Source organism: Neoarius graeffei, chromosome 4 (assembly GCF_027579695.1).
Source record: "Neoarius graeffei isolate fNeoGra1 chromosome 4, fNeoGra1.pri, whole genome shotgun sequence".
Classification (NCBI taxonomy): Eukaryota; Metazoa; Chordata; class Actinopteri; order Siluriformes; family Ariidae; genus Neoarius; species Neoarius graeffei.
This window is the reverse complement of record NC_083572.1, coordinates 81,422,932-81,447,484: the sequence shown is the minus strand read 5'-3', so window position 1 is coordinate 81,447,484 and position 24,553 is coordinate 81,422,932. Positions and strand designations below refer to the sequence as shown.

The 24,553-nt window shown below is 41.4% G+C and overlaps 1 protein-coding gene across 1 annotated transcript in view; it reads right to left on the bottom strand.

The window, feature by feature from the left end:
- tprg1 (tumor protein p63 regulated 1) overlaps positions 1–21,660 on the bottom strand; it is a 66,171-nt gene extending 44,511 nt beyond the window's left edge. The window contains exons 1-4 of the mRNA XM_060919817.1: positions 21,558–21,660; positions 17,994–18,298; positions 16,763–16,854; positions 10,483–10,659 (exon numbers count right to left, since the gene is read on the bottom strand). Coding sequence (XP_060775800.1) covers positions 10,483–10,659; positions 16,763–16,854; positions 17,994–18,263 — 539 coding nt within the window. The 5' untranslated portion in view covers positions 18,264–18,298; positions 21,558–21,660. The remainder of the gene's footprint in view (positions 1–10,482; positions 10,660–16,762; positions 16,855–17,993; positions 18,299–21,557) is intronic.
- Between the last annotated feature and the right edge of the window lie 2,893 nt (positions 21,661–24,553).

Here is a 24,553-nt window from a genome sequence, read left to right as displayed (position 1 = left end):
AGTTTTAAAGAAAAAGACTGAGACCAAGAGAAGGAAAATAAATAGTAAATGGAAGAGATGAAAAGATCTGAGACAGGAAAGATGAGATGGAGGAGAAGAGGATAAAAGAGTGACTGTCTATGGTTTGTGGCTGGCTTTTCTTCCTTGCAGCTCTTTAGGGTGGTTTTCACTGGTGATTTTATTTATAATTGATGTAATGTGTAAAGGATAAAGGCCTTCTAGTATCGCCTGTCTCTCCTAAGCACTTTATGCTGCATTATGCTTTATTCATTGAATTAGTTTTACTTGAGTTGGCGTCTCTTGAGCCTGCTTTAAAAAATTTCCCATGAAAGGCTTACATTAATTTCTGCCACTAATCACATGCACTAGAGCGTGGCTGTGTATTCTGCACATTTCTCCCTTATAACATCCCTCCTCGTTCATTTCCATATAATCCCCTCCAGAAATAAGAGAAGAAACAACATTTGCCTCCTTTTGCTCTGCTGCCACTGTTTAAAGAAATAAGCCATTTTACCCTTAACTCACATGTAATAGATTCACTGGGATATGTTTGATAGACATATACCGATTTAGACCTTTTTCAAAAGCAGATTTTACCCATTTGCATTTGCTAAACAATTAGCATTAGCTAAATGGTGAGGTATTAGCTATTATGCAAAAATTCCTCATTCACAAGGTTGTTCGGTCATATGACATTCTACAATGAACACGAAAGTAAAGCTTCTAGCTACCAATTTAACTGGAACGAATTTTTCACAATTTCGCATCATATCTGGTGTGTAAAGGCTCTTAGTGTAATAAAAATAAACAAATCAAATTAACACTGCTCAATGTGATGGCAATAAAGGTACCGAGGGGGGCATCGTGGCTCAGGTGGATAAGGCGCCATACCATAAATCCGGGGACCCGGGTTCGATTTCGGCCCAAGGTCATTTCCCGATCCCTCCCCGTCTCTCTCTCCCGCTCATTTCCTGTCTCTACACTGTCCTATCTGATAATAAAGGTGAAAAAAAAGCCCACAAAAATATCCCAAAAAATAAAAATAAAGGTACCGAGGAAGAAAGTGAAGAATTCTGGCTTCAAGATGGCCATCATCATGAGTGTGTATAGCTATAAACAGATACTCGTTCATTTTTACAGATAGCAGAGTCTCATACAGCACCAGAATCTATCTCAGATTACGTAACATCTTGACATGATCTGATGCTAGCATGTGATTGATCAGATATGCAGCTTGCGAGTGGCATTGCTATTTAGAGACATTAGCTTACAAGTCAAGTGGGTTTTATTGTCATTCCACCATATGACTTGTATATATTGGAGTAAAATGTCAATTCTTCAGGAACATGGTGCAACATGATGGCACGTTACACAGGACTGCATACCGTACAATAAACACACAAGACTGTGGCGGAACATTGGCGTAGTGGTTAGCACTGTCGCCTCACAGCAAGAAGGTTCTGGGCCTTTCTGTGTGGAGTTTGCATGTTCTCGCCATGTCTACGTGGGTTTCTTCCGGGTGCTCCGGTTTCCCCCACAGTCCAAAAGACATGCAGGTTAGGCTAACTGGTGGCTCTAAATTGACTGTAGGTGTGAATGCTTGTTTGTCTCTATGTGTCAGCCCTGTGATGATCTGGTGACTTGTCCAGGGTGTACCCTGCCTCTCGCTCATAGTCAGCTGGGATAGGCTCCAGCTTGCCTGTGACCCTGCACAGGCCTTGGGCTGAGATGCCCTTGAGCGAGGCACCTAACTCCCAACTGCTCCCCGGGCACTGTTAGCATGGCTGCCCACTGCTCTGGGTATGTATGTGTGCTCATTGCTCACGTGTGCGCGCGCATGTGTGTGGTCACTGCTTCAGGTGGGTTAAATGCAGAGAGGAATTTCACAAGCGTGTGATGAATAAAAGTTCTTCTTCTTCTAGGATAACTGGTGGCTCTAAATTGACGGTAGGTGTGAATGTAAATGGTTGTTTGTCTCGACGTGTCAGCTCTGCAATAACCTGGCAACTTGTCCAGGGTGCACCCCGCCTCCCGCCCATAGTCAGCTGGGATAGGCTCCAGCTTGCCTGCGACCCTGCACAGGATAAGCAGGGAGGGAGGGAGGGAGGGAGGGATGGATGGATGGATGGATGGATGGATGGATGGATGGAGGAGGGATGGATGGATGGATGGATACAGTAATTGACAGGACATCCATTCCTCCAGCCATCCATCCATCATCTGTACTGCTTATCTGTCAGGGTTATGGGGAGGCTGGAGCCAATCCCAGCTGACTTCAGGTGAGAAGTGGGGATCACCCTGGGCAGGATGCCAATCAATCGCTGGGCTAAGACACAGATGAAAGAACATTCACACCCAGGAACACTGGACAGGAGGCGGGAATGCACCCTGGAATGGACACCACTCCATCACAGAGCACAAGGTATACACACACCAAGCAGCCAGTTCACCTACCTAAAGTACATGTTTTGGGGAGGTGGGAGGAAACCAGAGAACCTGGAAGAAACCCACGTGGAAATCAAAGAACATGTGAATCTTCACATGGACAATAACCTGAGCTTGGGATTTCAATGGGGATTAAGAAGCTTTGAGGAGCCAACGCTACCCACTCAGACTCTACATCCCTTTTAATACAGCTAGAATATATGATTCATGTTAGTGTACAGCAGAAGTTTTAACCCTGCAGTGAAGATGGAATCCAGAATCAAAGCAGTGGCATTGAGAATATTTAAAAATCAGCATTTTTCATTTCTAATGAGATTGACAGCAGTAAGAAAACATGCATTAAAGTAATATAAAGTGACTGATGCTTCTGTACAGTGCACCATCTACAGTTAAGTAAATGAAAACACAGTGTAACCTAACACCAGTGATGAATATCATGCTTTTCAACACTCACTAAAGTGCCAATGGCACAAATCAGCAATACTTTCCACAGTCTTATTCACTGCTGAGACATGAACTGTTGAATGACGCTACCCATTTCTGCCAGTGATATGGCTTACACTAGTCAACACGCGTATTAATGAATAATCCAGAAAAAGTATGTTTGGAACAGCAGAACATTTCATTGGCTTCCTGAAAGACCTTTTCCACATCTGTTTCACTGGGTTATACTCAAATCACCTCTGCACATGCTACACTTCCCAAAACAGAGTGAGAAACCCAACCCCGGTATACTGTACTTTAGGATCAGCTACAAAAGGTGAGTAGAAGTTTATCAGATATCAGAGAGCAGAAAAAGTGCAAAAGGAGGTGTTTGTGCTTCTGTTTGGATAAGTACTTTCAAGACCAGATGTGCTTCATGCAGCACATGTTACGGTAATAGTGCTTATCTAGCTTAGGTGTGCAAATATGATGAGCTCTGAACTAACAAAAGAATTCAGGAGACAGCTGGCTGCTATGGTGCACAAATTAGTTGCTGCTTTAGTCTTGTGAGAACGAAGGAAATAATCAAAAATAAAACTACTGAATCAGATTCTTCGATCAGTGACCCCCTAACCTTAACTATCGAACAAGAACAACCAAGAGTGCAGCAAGACTGGATCCCTCCATCCATACCATACATGTGTAGACCATTACAACATTCACTCAGACACATACGTATCTACTACATTATACACTTGATGTTGAAAATATCGTTATTACCAGGTTTAACTGCTATACAGTAAATGGGCTAGCAAGGCTAAAAACAGAGTTGTTTATGATTCACGTATTTATAACAATAAGGTTACATACATACAGTGGATATAAAAAGTACACACACCCTGTTAAAATGATAGGTTTTTCTGATGTAAAAAAAAATGAGACCGCAATAAATAATTTCAAAACTTTTCCCACCTTTAATGTGACCTATAACCTGTACAATTCAATTGAAAAACAAACAAAGCTGTTATGGGAAAAACATAAAAAACGTACAATAAGCTGGTTGCATAAGTGTGCACACCCTTAAACTAATACGTTGCTGAAGCACCTTTTGATTTAATTACAGCATTCAGTCTTTTTGGGTCGGAGTCTATCAGCCTGCCACATCTAGACTTGGCAATATTTGCCCACTCTTCTGTGCAAAAGCGCTCCAAATCTGTCAGATTGCAAGGGCATCTCTTGTGCACAGCCCTCTTCAGGTCATCCCACAGATTTAGGTCTGGGCTCTGGCTGGGCCATTTCAAAATTTTAATTTTCTTCTGGTGACACCATTCTTTTGTCGAGTTCGATGCATGCTTGGGGTCATTGTTGTGCCAAAAGAAGAAATTCATCTTCTTCTTCAGCTTTCTAGCAGACACCTGAACGTTTTGGGCCAAAATTGACTGGTATTTAGAACTGTTCATAATTCCTTCCACCTTGACTAAAGCCCCTGTTCCAGCTGAAGAAAAACAACCCCAAAACACGATGCTGCCGCCACCATGCTTCACTGTGGCTATGGTGTTCTTTTGGTGATGTGCAGTGTTGTTTTTGCGCCAAACATACCTTTTGGAATTGTGGCCAAAACGTTCAACCTTGGTTTCATCAGACCATAATACATTTTCCCACATGCTTTTGGGAGAGTTGATGTATTTTTTTTTTTGGTACAAAATTTAGCTGGGCCTGGATGTTTTTTTTCTTTGTAAGAAAAGGCTTCCGTCTTGTGACCCTACCCCATAGTCCAGATGTATGAAGAATACAGGAGATTGTTGTCACATGTAGTACACAACTAGTACTTGCCAGAAATTCCTGCAGCTCCTTCAGTGTTGCTGTAGGCCTCTCGGCAGCCTCCCTGACCAGTTTTTGTCGTCTTTTCATCAATTTTGGAGGGACGTCCAGTTCTCAGTAACGTCACTGTTGTCCCATATTTTCTCCACTTCTTGATGACTGTCTTCACTGTGCTCCATGGTATATCTAATGCTGTGGAAATGTTTTTGTCCCCTTCTCCTGACTGATACCTTTCAACAACGAGATCCCTTTGACGCTTTGTAAGCTCTCTGTGAACGCTGGCTTTTGCTGGAGGATGCAACGGAGTAAATGTCTGAACTTTATTTGGGGTTAATCAGAGTCATTTTAATCGATAGCAGGTGTGAACCCAAAAAGACTGAATACTGTAATTAAATCAAAAGGTGCTTCAACAAAGTATTAGTTTAAGGGTGTGCACACTTATGCAACCAGCTTATTGTATGCTTTTTTATTTTTGATGTTTTTCTGCCTAACAGATTTGTTTGTTTTTCAATTGAATTGTACAGGTTATAGGTCACATTAAAGGTGGGAAAAGTTTTGAAATTATTTATTGTGGTCTCATAGGTTTTTCTGATGTAAAAAAAAAAAATCATTTTAACGGGGTGTGTACACTTTTTATATCCACTGTAAGGTTGCCATCAACATTGTCTTATTTGCTGTTAACAACTGAAGTGGATTATTTTTTATGCCTCTGCCACAAGGTGGTGGAGCCATTATGTTTTTGGTTTATCAGGACGTCCATCTGTCCATCCATCGGAGTTTCTTTTGGTGTGATATCTCAAGAAGGAGTGGTTTAATGTTTATAGAATTCATATGGAACTATCAGATGAAGTGATTAGATTTTGGAATTGATGAAATCAGGAGCAAGATCACACCAAAGACAAATGTCTGAAATAGTTTTTCTTCAATAGCGTCCTTCCTGTTTGAAGTATATTTTAAGGGTATTCCAGGCATGCAGATTAGTAACAAGAAGGATGAGACTGGTTTGTTGGTGGCTGATCCATCCCCATTGACGCTGTTGGTGTTGAGTTTTACTTGTTTACGTTTGTGGAACAAAGACCAATAGTACTAACACCAGTCATAAGAAATAAAATAATTTATGTAGAGGTTAAAGCCAGTGTTGTGTATGACTGCACTAAACGAGTACCGTTCATTGCAGCAACTAATGAACGTAAGTGTTGTTCTCTCTGGCGAGAGTGAATGATGCTTATGCACCAGAAGGTCCCTACAAGGTGGTGGTGATAATGCACTAAAAAGCTGTTTACCAACCATGGCAACGTTTTGCTGTCATGGCAGAAAAAGAAAAACAGAGAAGTATCACTTTCTAATATGAAAAACTTACTGTTATAATATGTTTTTTGTGTTTTAACAAGATATTCTCACATAACACACAGATTTATCACTTTTTAACAATAACCTTTTCTTATTATAACAATATACTATTTATCTTGTTATAATGTCAAATTATTGTTATAACAAAACGTTCCACATTATAACAAGATCATTTTTGAAACTCATGTTTGAATGAGGAAACGGTATGGAGAACGGATAAACTGAGGAAAACAGTATGGCTCATTTACATGATTTGATTAAGTTCTATTTCATGCTTGGACTGAGACATGACAAGATTCTGCTGTTGTTGTGCATGGTGGATGATAATGTAATAAGTATGCTTAAGATAAATAGCATATTGTTATAATGAAATGTTTCTTGTTATAATGTGAGAAGTTTTTATGTTATACTAATGTGAAAATATCTTGTTAAAACATGGAAAACATCTGGTTATCACAAACTTTTCATGTTATAGGGAGGGAAAGTGAAGCACAGCGATCCTAGTGGTAGCGTTCCTAAGCAGAGAGCCATACTATTGAAAATCCCATAGACCCAATTTAAAAAAAAAAAATCCCACAAAGTTATGACGTGGAACTTGTACACCCCCAAAAAATATGTTGTACATGTTGGGATTATCTACTAACTGTGAAAGTATCAGGTGAAATTTCGCTGTCTTTTAAAAGATCGAAATTGCGCCTAACCTGTCAGAAACGGACTACAACCAAACTGTCTAGTCGGAGTCGCTCATATTACGTCAGCAGTAGGCTTAGCTATCCCACGACCAGGAAGATCCGTGTATTTTGATCATGCTATGTTTTGCGCCAGACTGCAACCACCGGTCAGAGACAAATGGTTGCAAATTTTTTACTTTCCCAAAGGATCCCGAACAACGTCAGATTTGGATTGAAATAATCAGGTGAGTTGCATGTACACAGTCCTTTAGTTCGATTTTTTTGCAATCTATGTTAGCTTCTGACTAATGTTAGGCTAACGTGTGATTAATGCTAGCTGTAGTTGAACAGAGGTTTATAGTCAAGTCAAGTGGTTTTTATTGTCATTTCAACCATATACACTGTATACAGTGAGACAAAATACCATTTCACCATGGATCAAGTGGTGTTACATTTAAACTATATAAAAAGACATTCAGGGTGGCACGGTGGTGTAGCGGTTAGCACTGTCGCCTCACAGCAAGAAGGTCCGGGTTCGAGCCCCGTGGCCGGTGAGGGCCTTTCTGTGCGGAGTTTGCATGTTCTCCCCGTGTCCGCGTGGGTTTCCTCCGGGTGCTCCGGTTTCCCCCACAGTCCAAAGACATGCAGGTTAGGTTAACTGGTGACTCTAAATTGACCGTAGATGTGAATGTGAATGGTTGTCTTTGTGTCAGCCCTGTGATGACCTGGCGACTTGTCCAGGGTGTACCCCGCCTTTCGCCTGTAGTCAGCTGGGATAGGCTCCAGCTTGCCTGCGACCCTGTAGAAGAGGATAAAGCGGCTAGAGATAACGAGATGAGAATGAGATGAAAAAGACATTCAAGACAAGGCAACATATTTAGTGCACGCTATACAAATCGGCATGTTGATGTAGGCTACTCGCCGGCCGCTACCTGCTACAGATTTGGAAAGGCGCTAGACTTGCGGTGACGTCACATACGCGATGTCGGGTCCGTGTAGTCTTTGATCAGCTTATTAAAAAACATTCAAAACAATTCAAATCGGTGGAAAAAATAAAGTATGATCACCAGGATCGATAGAGCTGCCCGACATGCACAACATATGGAAGCCATTGTCTTAACTTTGAAGTGTAACCCGAAATGTAATTTTTTGAAAATATATTCCCATTCATTTTGCCATAGAGGTTGGAACGCATCCAGTAGGGGGCGATGAGATTACTTTCCCTCCCTATAATGTGATCCTGATCCATTTTTTTTTTCCTGGGGTGGCAGCAATATGCTTCCATAGCCAACCACCTAAAACATCAGAAGAAGAAGAACCCTGTTTGACAGCAGAAGCTGAGGAATTACATTTGCAAAACAATTATAAATCTGTTTTGAGTTGTCCTGCTCAATGATACAATCCCAAATCAGAAAAAGTTTGGACGGTATGGAAAATGCAAAAAAAAAAGGTGACTTCTAAATTGACTGACTTGTATTTCATTGCAGACAGACCCAAGATATTTCATGTTTTTGTCTGGTCAACTTCATTTCATTTATTAATATACATCCATTCCTGTGTTTCAGGCCTGCAACAAATTCCAACAAAAATTGGGACGGAGGCAATTTAGGATGAGTAATGAGGTAAAACAATTAAATAATGATGTGATTTGAAACAGGTGAGGTCAACAAGTGACTGCAATCATGATTTGATACAAAATCAGTATCCAGGAAAAGCCTAGTCTTTGAGGAGCAAAGATGGGCCGAGGACCTCCAGTTTATCAACAAATGCATGAGAAAATTATTGAAATGTTTAAAAACAATCTTCCTCAAAGAAAGATACCAAGGGCTTTGGATATTTCACCCTCTGGTGCATAATATCAATAAAGGATTCAAAGAATCTGGAGGAATGTGTGTGTAAAGGGCAAGGACGCAAGCTTAAGCTGAACACCCGTGATCTTCGATCCCTCAGACGACACTGTATCAAGAACCGTCATTCATCTATAGCTGATATAACTACATGGGCTCGGGATTACTTTGGCAAACCTTTGTCAAGCACCACAATATGGAGTTACATCCACAAATGTCAGTTAAAACTTTACTATGCAAAACAGAAGCCTTATGTTAGCTGTGTACAGAAGCGCTGTCAACTGCTCCGGGCTCGGAGGGATCTGGGATGGACCATCACACAGTGGAAGTGTGTATTGTGGTCAGACGAATCAGTATTCCAGGTCTTTTTTTGGAAGAAACGGACACCGTGTGCTCTGGATCAAAAACCAAAAGGACCATCCAGACTGTTACCAGCAACAAGTCCATAAGCCAGGGTCGGTCATGGTATGGGGTTGTGTCAGTGCCTTTGGCAAAGGTAGCTTACACTTCTTACTAACATTCTGCACACATTACAAAGGCATGGCTGTGGAAGAAGAGGGTACCTGTCTCCTCTGTCCACAATAGAGGATGTGTGGTGAATTTTGAAAAGAAAAATATGACAATGACGAGCCTGTACTTTTCCACACGTTAAGACCTGTTTGCAGGAAGAATGGGACAAAAATAACACCTGAAACGCTTCATCACTTGGTGTCTTCTGTCCCTAAACATCTTCTAAGTGTTGTGAAAGGGAATGGCAACATTATAAAGTGGTAAATGCTTTATTGTCCCAACACTGTTTTGAAATGTGTTGCAAGAATCAAAATTGAAATGTATTTCTTTTGAAAAAACAAACAAAAAAAAACAAAATTCATGAGGTAAAACATCAAATAATGTGCTCCTGTGTTCTTTTGAATACAATCCAGGTCAAAGATTATTTACAAATCAATGTTTTCAGTTTTAATTTCAGCATACCATTCCACTATTTTCTGATTTGGGATTCTACATTAAGTGGTAAAACATATTCTCACATTGTTTTTTCTCGACTTTTAAATGTAATCTCTGTCTATGATTCTATAGTAGTATCCAGTAATTTATTTGGTTTGGGAAGTGGCAATGATTGGGGATGGGGATGGATGGGTAGGAGGAGGTTAGACTGAAAAAGAATAGCTCAGAGCAGCTAATTAAAAAAAAAATCTGAAGAAATGAACGTGAAATAGTTCATTTTTGGGACTGTGAGCTTGGTTCAAAAATCAAAATCATGAACTATGAATGTGAACTAGTTCATTTTAATCTGTGTGAATTGAACTTTGAGCTAGCTCTTGTTAAGTGTGAACTTGCACAGTGGTTAAAGCTGATTTCGTTCTTGCCCAGACTGTAGATTTATGCAGCATATCATCGAACACTGTATCAAGGGATTACATACACAGTGAAATGCCCCATAGATTTGGTATCCATCAGGTCGAATTTATTTAAGCCTTCTACGCCGACACATTCATTTCACATCATCACCAAATGCTGGTAATGTAATCCGAAGTGATTAAAATGGGAGGAAAGACAAAGTAAATGGGAAAAGGTGCACATTGTCTTGTACAAAGGGATTAATCTACAGAACCTTAAGTTTTGTGTTCCTTGGTCTGAAAGAAAAAGCTGGCTGACTGCAAGTATAGCTTGCTAATCGAGAAATACAGTATAATTGTTGACTAAAAGACGTGAAAAACAGGAATCATGAATGGTGCCTGGCTGTCTTTCGGTGATTGTATATTCCTGTGTCTTGTCACTATATGATCAGACCCTGAGCTAAAAGGTTCAACCATAATGGGATCCTAATAGTAATGATGAGATACTGATAAAAATGCTATATTGGGGTGGGGTAATTGCACAAAGAAGAATGAGATGCTGCACTGCAATCTGTGGTAGATACTCACGTGAGGAGGGAGCGAGGAGGGAAAGTAAAGGCACCATGGGTGATCCGGTCAACAAGATTAAGAGGAATTTTCTGGATCTGCTCGCAGTTTAGCATGATGAAATCGTACTTGCAGATGAGGAGGGACTTCTCTGTGATCAACACCAGTCGCTCTTTTTCATTGTTCCAGTGATCGATCCTGGAGAACAAAGAAATATATTTAATACATACTTAAGATTTAAAAAAAACCCTCTTGACTGCTGTGTTCAGTAATGTATTGTGATTGTCCTGACAGGCCTACATTCACAAGCAAATCCAAAATTCTTCATCAAAATACGAAGACACTAGGGAGGGGGAAAAAACCCAACACTGCTGGAAATGAAATTAAAGAATGATGGATAAGGGATGAAGGTGTCAGTGACAGGACTGGGAGAATGAAACCTGTGACAGATGAGTAGTGTTTCAATCTATTCCGCTTTCCGGGATTACTGAGCATATATTTGCTGAATACATCTTCAAGGAACTTCTGAATAAATTCAGAGTAACAGAGTGAAACAGAGAAATTACATCTCAAACTGTGACACCAAGACAACTAAGCCACTGAACATCAAGTTTAACTACAATACACAGTGGAAACAATGCCATCATAGGCACAGGAAAATACATAAATGACTGTGGTGTGATTCTTAGAAATTAGGAACATATACTGGCATCGCTCTTCCCAGGAGACTGGAACATGACTGCTCAAGAGGTTCACATGAAAATGTAATCCTGCAGTCAGGATGGTATAATTTGACAGTAAGCTATGTTGAGGTAAGACAAATATACAAAACCTCTCAATTATGTAGATACTCTAAAAGCTTCAAAATTTCATGAAGTGCCTTTAGGAAAACCTCATCAAATATGTATGCTTGCATTTTTAGTTCCCAGATGTGATACTGAGCATAAAAGTAAACGAGTTCAGAAGATGAATCATTGATACATAAGCCCTGAATATAAATGACCTTTTTGTGAAACAAAGACAAAGCCAGAAGACAAAACAACAACTTGCAAAGTATTGTTGTGTTCTTGCCTCATTTTGTTGCTGCTGCAGATACGTATGCGAGAAAAGTAAAGAGGAATTTCCAAGGCTGATTTAAAGTGGCAAGCAATTTCAGCCTTTTATTGGCATGCATGTTGTTTCGAAAAGACATTAGTGACTCCTTCTAGCTCAGAATGGATAGGAAATGAAAGGCAGAACATCGAAGGAACATCCAAGTCACACATCTGGAGCTCACATTCAGCTCCAGAGTCTCTAAAATCCCACACCAAGGATACTGAACTTCAACCACAAGAAACACATCGGAAAATCATGAGGAAATTCAATATTTAAATCTGAGGACAGGGCGGCACGGTGGTGTAGTGGTTAGCGCTGTCGCCTCACAGCAAGAAGGTCCGGGTTCGGGGGCGTCGTGGCTCAGGTGGATAAGGCGCCATACCATAAATCCGGGCGACCCGGGTTCGATTCCAGCCCGAGGTCATTTCCCGATCCCTCCCCGTCTCTCTCTCCCGCTCATTTCCTGTCTCTACACTGTCCTATCCAATAAAGGTGCAAAAAGCCTAAAAAATATCTTTAAAAAAAAAAAGAAGGTCCGGGTTCGAGCCCCGTGGCCGGCGAGGGCCTTTCTGTGCGGAGTTTGCATGTTCTCCCCGTGTCCGCGTGGGTTTCCTCCGGGTGCTCCGGTTTCCCCCCACAGTCCAAAGACATGCAGGTTAGGTTAACTGGTGACTCTAAATTGACCGTAGGTGTGAATGTGAGTGTGAATGGTTGTCTGTGTCTATGTGTCAGCCCTGTGATGACCTGGCGACTTGTCCAGGGTGTACCCCGCCTTTCGCCCGTAGTCAGCTGGGATAGGATCCAGCTTGCCTGCGACCCTGTAGAACAGGATAAAGCGGCTAGAGATAACGAGATGAGATGAAATCTGAGGACAACCAGAAAGCCACAGGTGGGCACTTTTGCAAGTTTCTTAACCCTCAACTGTTCAGTTCTATGATTCTGATTGGATTCTTAACCATTTGTCTGACAAATGAATAAATGTAATCATAATCAATCAATCCCTTGTCAATCAAAGTCAGCTCATGTATGCAGAAGAGGGCAGTTAGCGCTTTTCTCTGAAAAAGATGTCATGGCTGGTTTCATGTGTCTTGGAAGAAACGTGCCAGCTTGGGTCATCCTCCTCGGCTGGTAGCTATTATGACATAGGGGAAGGTTAGACAGTGGTGGTAGACAGTAATGACCAAATCGGGGTTTAAAAAAAAAAAAAAAAAAGACAGTAAGACTGCTATAAAGAGTATTTATGTCTCTAGAACAGTTAAAAGAAAAGTACAGTTTGACAAATAAGGATTTCCTTAGTTAACTCCAGTTACGTGACTTTATTAGAGCCAATCAAAAAGGAGATTGGAATTTACCTCCCACATCTCCAGTTGAGCATCTGTGGCATGATGGCCAACCATTATTTAGAACTATCTCAAGAGTGTATACAGCTCTTATGTCGACTTTATCAATACCAGATATGGATAGATCAAGGGTTAAATGGGAGAAGGACCTGGGAAAAAGTATTGAGGAGCAGTTATGGAGGGACTTGTGCAGAGATGGTGTCACCTCTACTTTAAATGCTAGGTATAGGCTGATACAATTCAACTTCCTGAATCAGTTATATATTACCCCATATAAATTACATAAATACAACCCCAATATATTACCTTTTTGTTTTAGATGTGGCACAGAGGAAGGAACACTACTTCATTCTACCTGGCAGTGTTCTAAACTGCAGGGGTTTTGGCAGGGGGTATGTGAAACTTTATCAAACATCCACGGGGTTACATTTCCACTGCACCCTGAAATTTGTTTACTGGGGAACTTTACTAATTCCAATCTTGAGACAAATTAAATGTATAAATTAATTAAGTGTATAAATAAATAAATAAATAAATAAATAAATAAATAAAGTGGAAATCAGACGCCTCCCCTTCCAATTAAAATGTGGCTTCGTGAAATCAATAGTTGTGTGCCTCTAGAGAAAATAACTTATTGGATGCAGAAAAGTAGTAAGATTTTTTACAAAATATGGCAACCATTTTTAATTTATATGGAAAATCTACCAGCACACCAGATTGACCAATTTCCCTGTATTCGAGTTTGACATGATCTAGGAGTAGTGATGCTATCCTTTGTCTTTCTCTGTATCTTCGATTATTGCATAATGCATTTTATTTATTCATTTATTGCTATTATTATTATTATTATTATTATTATTTATTTTTCCACTTTCTATCGTCCTGTCATTGTGAGTTCATTTAATTTTTACTTTGCCACCTTGTGGATATTGAGTTTTTCCTTGATTTGAGTTTGTCTTGTCAGTTTGTAAATGTAATATTTGGTTCTTGTTCTTGAAAAAAAAATCAAAAATAAAATATTCAAAAAAAAAAAGAAAAAAAAAAAAAAAAGACAGTAAGTGCTTTATCCTGGAAAGGGTCGTGAATGATCGAGACTATTCCAGGAACACTGGGTGCAAGGTGGGAGAATTCACTCTGGAAGGGATGCCAGTCCAACACAGGGCACCGATCACACACTCACTGGCACCTTTAATGAAGCAAAATTATCTACCTGCATGTTTTTGGATAATAGGAAGAAACCAGAGAATCCAGTGGAAACCCACATGAACACAGAAAGAAAATATGAAAGTCCACACAGACAGTAACCCAAACTCAGGACTGAACCAGGGCACCTGCAGCTCTAAAATCTGACAATATCCTCGGTGGCAACACGCCACTCTATTTCTTCATATATATTAATGTTATACTTTATTCATTATTTTTTAGAGGAAATTGCTTTGAGCCATATCAATCTTATTATTAAAGCAAGGGTTGGCAACATTTGAGAAACCTGCAAGAGTATGCTAGTATGGCAGTGGGGGCGTGGTTGAGCGTCGGCTGTGAACAGCAAGGAGTCGGGTTGAACTAGTAGGTAACGTGATGAGGTGCACCTGTGTTTAATTCAAATCAAAGTCCTTCCCACTCCATGTGGTGCATAGGGTGGCACCGATCCCCGTTTCCGTAGCCCTCGGGCCTCTCGCCTATTACATAGTTAGGGTTACAGTGGGGGGGCTAGTCCTCTGGTAACCGCGAGAGTTTGACTCCCCACTCGCTTTGCCAGATGGCAGCAGGCACCACTTTTTTGATGGTCTTTGGTATGACCCAACCGTGAGTAGAATTCGCGATCTCCCAATCGAGAGGCGGACACGCTAACCACTAGGCCACTCGCCGGTCTGTGTCTAATTACTGACTGTCTATTAACCTGTGTCTCTGTGTATCTTTCAGACAGCCAGGTACGAGAGAGAGCTGTGACACCCCATCGTGCGTGTGTGCGCACCGTGTCCACTAATTAGTAAAAAAAAAAAATCACTGAAAAGTGTCAAATAAAACTGAAGCTTACCTTGAACTACAGCGCCTGCTTCCAGTTCCTCATTAACCATCCCCACAAAAGTGTTACAGCTAGATTTTGAAAATATCCAACTGAAAAATCCCACCTCCCCCTTCAACTCTCCCTCCAAAGTCACTCCTCGAAAACACATGAACGCACACTGCCTGACTACTGCTGGAGGATGAGTCCATGGGAGAGCACGTTGGGGGAGGAGTGTAGCGCAACACTGTCATATCCAACTACCTCATGCCTCATTCACATGTAAGAAAACACCTCAAATTATCATAATGAATGTAAACAACAAACATGGCTATTGTTAATACTCACAACTCTCGATTAGCTCACTGACTTTAGCAATCTGTCTGCATGCAATCTGTCTGTCTAGCCTTGTGGAAGACTCTGATCATGTGCAATGAGGTGTGTGCAGGTCAGTAGGTAGACAGGCAGGTAGGCCATCTAATCATTTCATTTTGACTGATTTTTTTTTTTTAATTGTCAGAGCATTTTATGCTTTCAGGATATAAAGATAATTTTATGAAATATAACAAACACTTCTAAAATAAATTGCCTACCCTAGCTTTAATATTATTATTACAGTTATTATGGTGTAATTGTGCTGTACTGTTTATTCAATAAACCCATAACACAAGTGCAACACAACGTAATATTGTCTCCAAATTGGGTGAAAGGGAAGCTTTTGCACCAAGTATTCAGAATGATTTGTTTACCATTTACGCACAGGCTTCCTCCTTGTCACATACTGTAGTAACTAACGCACGCTGAACAGATGATGCAATTACTCTATCTTTTTACTTTGGAACATTGCCTAAAGTACAAGATGGACTTATAAATACATTGCACTGATAAAGATGTAAAGGTCACAGGAAACGTGGTGTGTGTGTGGCGTCTATTGGCTTGAGGAAAATGCAATATATTATTCATTCACATGCAGTAAGCTCTTAAAAAGAATTTCCTGAAAGCTTGTGTCCACAGACAGAAGCTGACATCCCCCTGAACATTTTGTAATACTGCTCTCAGCAGCTCTGCTTTACTGTCTGTTTATTTTATTTTAATAATTTCCCGCACGTCTGCCTTATTTACAAAAAGGCATGATGGAATAATGGACTGTCAGGTGCAACCCTGCAGTTTGGGTTCTCATGTAAGAAGGATTCCTTAGAATACCATCCGCGATTGTGTTAGTTCTACAGTGTTGCCACGTTACATGGCACGTGCGGGCTTGTCTCCAAATTGGATGAAAGGGAAGCTTTTGCACCAAGTATTCAGAATGATTTGTTTACCATTTACACACAGGCTTCCTCCTTGTCACATACTGTAGTAACTAACGCACGCTGAACAGATGATGCAATTACTCTATCTGCAGGTACAAGAAGCACACAGCCTGGAAGGTAAACTGTAAGGGTGGATTCTAGTCATACAGTTTTAGACTTCCTGTACTTGACAGAACCTGTAACACTAAAGTGTATTTTCCAACAGAGGTGTCACCACCAACCTAACCTCACAAAAAGGGTTTTCAGTTAACACAAATAAAATGCTGAACAGGAAGTTCTTTACAAAACAGTTAACGTGGTTTCACAAATAGGAAACACAGTGCAACTGAGCAATCTTAGTTTGAAGAAATAAAGCAGGTAAACCCTTTCCTAGAACAATACCATACTGCAAAAAAACCTACTGATGGTCTACTCACTATTGTTCCAAACAACTGCGCAATGATTATATCAGGGTCTGGAGGCATACTGTCTATACTGAGCATAGAGGATACTGACATATTACAATGTCTGATTTTGTATGTTTTATTCACAATAACAAAGGAATAACATACTCAACCAGTAGCCAAACACTCTGGAAAGCACCGTCCACCTTCTGGTCTATCAGTGATTTGATGTCCTCAACTGCGTTGTCCAGAGTCCCAGGCTAAACCCAAAACCAAAAAACAAACATCAGTCAATGAGATGAGAACGTCAAATTGACCATTAGGATAATACAGCTCGGTTCACTGACAAGTTGTTGATGCTTTTAAAATTTTATTAAAGGGACACTGGACATTATAGGATTCCTAGAAACAACAAAGGAGTTAGCAAAACAACACAAATGAACTAACACCTCATTCATAGCTAATTTAATATTAGATTTCTCATTTTAAATAAATTATTAAAGCTTACAGGACGTTACAGATATATAATTAAGTAGTATTTTTTTTCTCTTTAAAATACTGATAGATGTTTTAGGGGTTTATGCTGGACATTTATTTTGTGCATAATTGTGCTTTGTTTTTGTTGTTTTTTAATCTTTGCCTTTATCAGAGAAGTTAAACAAGAACCTGGGCATTTTTAAATGTGAAATCTTGGACTGTCTTGTCACTTCAGAGCGTTCGGTTACTGCGACAAGGCTGTGAACAACGTCCAGGCTAGTTGCCAAGCAAAGAGGATTTGATTAACAAATGCTCCAAGGTCAGTTGTGGAAAACCACCAGATAGATAGATGTAGGTGAGAGAGCAAGAGAGAGACAGGAGAGTGTGTGTATAATAAAGGAAGGAGGGTGAGCCCTATGGCACACACATGTGATTAACTTTATTTACTATGGGTGGGTAGATCACTTTATTGTTAGACCTGAGCAAGCTTACCAGTGTAAGAAGAACACTGAGACTAAAACACATTATAACCTGCATTTTACTGGGAGTCCAGGCCAAAAAAAAACCATGCACAAAGCTAATTCACAATTTTGAGCACTATCAAGAGGAGCCGGTTAACTTTTACAGAAATACAACTAAAGTTTATGTTGCTGAGGAGTGCTGCTTCTTCTGCTGCCTGTACCTAACAAAAGCATCAAGATTCACATTGACAGGTCGAAATAATGCAGCTAGACTTCTATTATATTCTTGAAAATATTTTGAGCAGGATAATCAGTTAAGTCTTCAAGATTAACATTAACTTGCATTTTAAATTACTTGGATTTACCAAAAAAATGTTATACACATCAAGTCTTACTTTACATACCTCCTGTAAAAATTGCACAGTTAGAGATTTTAACTAAAACAAGATCCTGCATATTACCCGAAGGACAAAGAATCTCCTGAGCTTGAACTGGTTCACGGCTGTGGCCCACTTCTGTCCCTGTTCTGCATTGGTATTGGTGGTGGTGGTAGTAGTGGTGGTGCTGGATGCTGGTAGTGACGTCTCCCTTTCAGTCTCAGTGCTCTGAGGAACAGTTGAGGATGGGGCACTGGGGTTGGACTGGAGGACCTCGGGGTGTGCGCTGGATGAATCGGCTTCATGCTGCTCAAGCTGCACAGATTTAAACGACTCCTCGTCTCTTTCTGACATCGTGCTGCTTATTTAGCCAGGGAGAGCCTGATGATCTGAAAAAAAAAAATGTATGGAAGTAAACAGACAAATAGACATGCAGAGACATACAGATTAAGAGACAGAGGCAGGCAGACAGACAGAAACAGATAGACACCATGGCAAAGAGTCAGAGACATAAAGACAGACACACGTTGGTCTCACTATCCTTGTAAGGACTGTCTTCTTCTTCCTCCTCCTCCTCCTTGTCCGGCACTGTTGCCATGTCAGGGTCCATGTGGATCCTACTGATCCACAGAATTAATTGGAGCATAGTTTTACACCACATGCCCTTCCTACCACAAACATCCCATTTTACTTACACACACGGGCAATTTAGAGTAGCCAATTAACCTAACTGCATGTCTTTGGACTGTGGGGGAAACCGGAGCACCCGGAAAAATCCCACACAGACACGGGGAGAACATGCAAACTCCGCACAGAAAGGCCCTCGCTGGCCGCTGGGCTTGAACCCGGAATCTTCTTGCTGTAAGGTGACAGTGCTAACCACTACACCACTGTACCACCCCCTTGTGAGAACCTTCCACTGACATACACTACCGTTCAAAAGTTTGGGGTCACCCAGACAATTTTGTGTTTTCCATGAAAAGTCACACTTTTATTTACAACCATAAGTTGTAAAATGAATAGAAAATATAGTCAAGACATTTTTCTGGCCATTTTGAGCATTTAATCGACCCCACAAATGTGATGCTCCAGAAACTCAATCTGCTCAAAGGAAGGTCAGTTTTATAGCTTCTCTAAAGAGCTCAACTGTTTTCAGCTGTGCTAACATGATTGCACAAGGGTTTTCTAATCATCCATTAGCCTTCTGAGGCAATGAGCAAACACATTGTACCATTAGAACACTGGAGTGATAGTTGCTGGAAATGGGCCTCTATACACCTATGTACAGTGGTGCTTGAAAGTTTGTGAACCCTTTAGAATGTTCTATATTTCTGCATAAATATGACCTAAAACAGCATCAGGTTTTCACGCAAGTCCTAAAAGTAGATAAAGAGAACCCAGTTAAACAAATTAGACAAAAACATTATACTTGGTCATTTATTTATTGAGGAAAATGATCCAATATTACATATCTGTGAGTGGCAAAAGTATGTGAACCTTTGCTTTCAGTATCTGGTGTGACCCCCTTGTGCAGCAATGACTGCAACTAAACGTTTCTGGTAACTGTTGATCAGTCCTGTACACCAGCTTGGAGGAATTTTAGCCCATTCCTCCGTATAGAACAGCTTCAACTCTGGGATGTTGGCGAGTTTCCTCACATGAACTGCTCGCTTCAGGTCCTTCCACAACATTTCAATTGGATTAAGGTCAAGACTTTGACTTGCCCATTCCAAAACATTAACTTTATTCTTCTTTAACCATTCTTTGGTAGAACGACTTGTGTGCTTTGGGTCATTGTCTTGCTGCATGACCCACCTTCTCTTGAGATTCAGTTCATGGACAGATGTCCTGCCATTTTCCTTTAGAATTTGCTGGTATAATTCAGAATTAATTGTTCCATCAATGATGGCAAGCCGTCCTGGCCCAGATGCAGCAAAACAGGCTCAAACCATGATACTACCACCACCATGTTTCACAGATGGGAGAAGGTTCTTATGCTGGAATGCAGTGTTTTCCTTTCTCCAAACATAACGCTTCTCATTTAAACCAAAAAGTTCTATTTTGGTCTCATCTGTCCACAAAACATTTTTCCAATAGCCTTCTGGCTTGTCCACATGATCTTTAGCAAACTGCAGATGAGCAGCAATGTTCTTTTTGGAGAGCAGTGGCTTTCTCCTTGCAACCCTGCCATGCACACCATTGTGGTTCAGTGTTCTCCTGATGGTGGACTCATGAACATTAACATTAGTCAATGTGAGAGAGGCCATCAGTTGCTTAGAAGTTACCATGGGGTCCTTTGTGACCTCGCCGACTATTACATGCCTTGCTCTTGGAGTGATCTTTGTTGGTCAACCACTCCTGGGGAGGGTAACAATGGTCTTGAACTTCCTCCATTTGTACACAATCTGTCTGACTGTGGATTGGTGGAGTCCAAACTCTTTAGAGATGGTTTTGTAACGTTTTCCAGCCTGATGAGCATCAACAATGCTTTTTCTGAGGTCCTCAGAAATCTCCATTGTTCATGCCATGATACACTTCCACAAACATGTGTTGTGAAGATCAGGCCTTGATAGATCCCTGTTCTTTAAATAAAACAGGGTGCCCACTCACACCTGACTGTCATCCCATTGATTGAAAACACCTGACTCTAATTTCACCTTCAAAGTAACTGCTAATCCTAGAGGTTCACATACTTTTGCCACTCACAGATATGTAATATTGGATCATTTTCCTCAATAAATAAGTGACCAAGTATAATATTTTTGTCTCATTTGTTTAACTTGGTTCTCTTTATCTACTTTTAGGACTTGTGTGAAAATCTGATGATGTTTTAGGTCATATTTATGCAGAAATATAGAAAATTCTAAAGGGTTCACAAACTTTCAAGCACCACTGTAGATATTGCACCAAAAACCAGACATTTGCAGCTAGAATAGTCATTTACCACATTAGCAATGTATAGAGTGTATTTCTGATTAGTTTAAAGTGCTTTTCTTTCAAAAATAAGGGTATTTCAAAGTGACCCCAAACTTTTGAACGGTAGTGTAATGCAGTTAATTAATATGATGTCTGCACCTAAACCTAACCTTAGTAATGAAAAGGAAACTTTCTGGCTCTTATTTTGAAATAATTTTCTTGTGGGGAAAGGGTGAAACTGTCAGATTTTATTATCCTTGTGGGGACATTTGGTGCTCAGTAGTATACAAAAACAAACAAGAAAACAAGCAGCCAGCCTGGGATCAGATGATCAGATTAATTGACGAGATGGGCTCCAGTCGTAACATTTTAAACTCACGACTTTTTCACTGAATATTGTTTCTTCATCTTTACTTCACCGTTATAGGATTTTTTTAAATGTCATATTTCCGACAAAAACAGTTGCAATGAGAAAACTGAATAATCAATCCAAAAAAAGTTTTAGAAGTGCTACAGAAGGAGCATATGAATTAAATAAATTGAAATATATGAATTCAATATTTTAACTAGAATAAAATGAAACCAAAGCACATCTTCCGCGCGCCTGTAACACAGAGCTAGCACTTCACTGCACACACACACTTTATATCTAAAATGCAAGTAAGTCAGTTCTGGGGGGTCCCTGAATAAAATTAATTAAAAAACCAAACCAAACCAAAACCGGACACTTACCGAACAGTGGCAGGGAAAGTTATATCGATATGATACCGGATATGTTTATACCAACAGCAGCAGGTGCACGAGACGCGTCTTCCTTCTTCCGGGATGATTAAACATTGGGCGTGGCCAAATAAAGAAATAGCTTTGGCCCAACTTAGTATACCGACTATCTGGTCTGTCTATTTATTAGCTCTCTATAATGTACACACACACTCTGTCTCTCTCTCTCTCTCTCTCTCTCCATTTCACGTGTCCTGCACAACTTTATCAGTGCAATGTACTTATAACTCCAGCTTGTACTTTAGGCAATATTTCAAAGTAAAACATACCCATATATTACATTGTGTTGTACCTATGTTATATTTTATATACACAGTGTATATATATGGGCGGCACGGTGGTATAGTGGTTAGCGATGTCGCCTCACAGCAAGAAGATCCGGGTTCGAGCCCCGTGGCCGGCTAGGGCCTTTCTGTGCGGAGTTTGCATGTTCTCCCCGTGTCCGTGTGGGTTTCCTCCGGGTGCTCTGGTTTCCCCCACAGTCCAAAGACATGCAGGTTAGGTTAACTGGTGACTCTAAATTGACCGTAGGTGTGAATGTGAGTGTGAATGGTTGTCTGTGTCTATGTGTCAGCCCTGTGATGACCTGGCGACTTGTCCAGGGTGTACCCTGCCTTTTGCCTGGGATAGGCTCCAGCTTGCCTGCGACCCTGTAGAAGGATAAAGCGGCTAGAAATAATGAGATTATATATATCTCCTTCTCACCCCCGGCGGGGGGGTGGTATCCATGTCATCCTCAAGCTCGGGTCCTCTACCAGAGGCCTGGGAGTTTGAGGGTTCTGCGCAGTATCTTCGATGTTCCTAGGACTGCGCTCTTCTGGACTGAGGCTTCAGATGTTGTTCCTGGGATTTGCTGGAGCCACTCTCCCAGTTTGGGGGTTACTGCCCCAAGTGCCCCCACTACCACGGGGACCACGCAACCCTTGACCTTCCACATCCATTCCAGCTGCTCTTTCAACCCTTGATACTTCTCAAGTTTCTCATGTTCCTTCTTCCTGATGTTGGCGTCAGCTGGGATCGCCACATCTATCACCACCACCCTCTTCTGCTCTTTGTCCACCACCACTATGTCCGGTTGGTTAGCCAGGATCTGTTTGTCAGTCTGGAAGCTGAAGTCCCACAGAATCTTGGCCCTGTTGTTCTCAGCCACCTTCTGTGGTATGGCCCATTGGGACTTGGGTATTTCTATTCCATACTGGTTGCAGATGTTCCTGTATACTATCCCAGCCACTTGGTTGTGCCTCTCCATGTATGCTGATCCAGCTAGCATCTTACACCCTGCTACTATGTGCTGGACTGTTTCAGGGGCTTCTTTGCACAGTCTGCATCTTGGGTCTGATCTACTCTGGTAGATCCTGGCCTCTATGGCTCTTGTACTTATGGCCTGTTCTTGTGCTGCCATGATTAGTGCCTCTGTGCTGTCTGTCAGTCCTGCATTATCCAGCCACTGGTAGGATTTCTTGATATCAGCCACTTCCTCTATCTGACGGTGGTACATGCCATGTAGGGGTTTGTCTCTCCAGGTTGTCTGTTCCTCCTCCTCCTCTGCACTCTCTTCAGGGTTCTGCTGCCTGAGACATTCACTTAGCAGTTCATCCTTTGGGGCCATCTTTCTGATGTATTCTCGGATTTTCGATGTTTCATCCTGGACCGTGGTCTTGACGCTCACTAGCCCTCGGCCTCCCTCTTTCCGCTTAGTGTATAGTCTCAGGGTGCTGGACTTGGGGTGGAACCCTCCATGCATGGTGAGGAGCTTTCTAGTCTTGATATCTGTGGCTTCTATCTCCTCCTTTGGCCAGTTTATGATACCAGCGGGGTATCTGATGACTGGTAGTGCGTACATGTTGATGGCTCGGACCTTGTTTTTACCATTCAGCTGACTTTTCAGGACCTGCCTTACTCTCTGGAGGTATTTGGCTGTGGTTGACTTCCTTGTGGCCTCTTCATGGTTTCCATTAGCCTGTGGGATGCCAAGGTACTTGTAGCTGTCTTGGATATCACCTATGTTGCCCTCTGGTAGGTCAATCCCTTCAGTCCGGATCATCTTGCCTCTCTTTGAGACCATCCGGCCACACTTGTCCAATCCGAATGACATCCCTATGTCATCGCTGTAGATTCGGGTGGTGTGGATCAGCGAGTCTATTTCTTGCTCGTTCCTGGCATACAGCTTGATGTCATCCATGTAGAGCAGGTGGCTGATTGTTGCCCCACTACGGAATCGGTACCCGTAGCCGCTCTTCGTGATGATCTGACTGAGGGGGTTCAGGCCTATGCAGAACAGCAGTGGTGGAGGATAAAGCGGCTAGAAATAATGAGATTATATATATATATATATATATATATATATATATATATATATATATATATATATATATATATATGGGACTTATTTGAACACCAGGAGCTGGAGACATTCACAGGAACGGTGCTGGACTATATCAAGTTCTGCATCGGGAATGTGACAGTGGATAAAAACATCCGGGTCTTCCCAAACCAGAAACCCTGCATGACCAGCCAGGGCCGCTCACTCCTCAGGGCTCGCGATGCTGCCTTCAGGTCAGGTGATACAGCGCTGTACAGAGCTGATCTGAAAAGAGGAAGAAATAAAGCCAAGGCAGACCACAGGCTGCGCATAGAATCCCACCTGTCCAGCAACACCACACGGGAGGTGTGGCAGGGCATTCAGGACATCACAAACTTCAAAGACTGTGATGCACCAACAAGAGACTGGAGTGCGCCGCTAGCAGAGGAGCTAAATCGCTCCTTTGCTCGCTTTGAAACATCTCAGCAGCACTCATCTGCTCCTGCCCTGCCCCCACCACCACACAGTTCCTACACCACTCCTTTCACTGTACAGGAGCACGATGTCAGACGGGTGCTCCTGGCAGTGAACCCCAAGAAAGCTGCCGGCCCAGATGGTGTACCTGGTAAGGTGCTCAGAGCGTGCA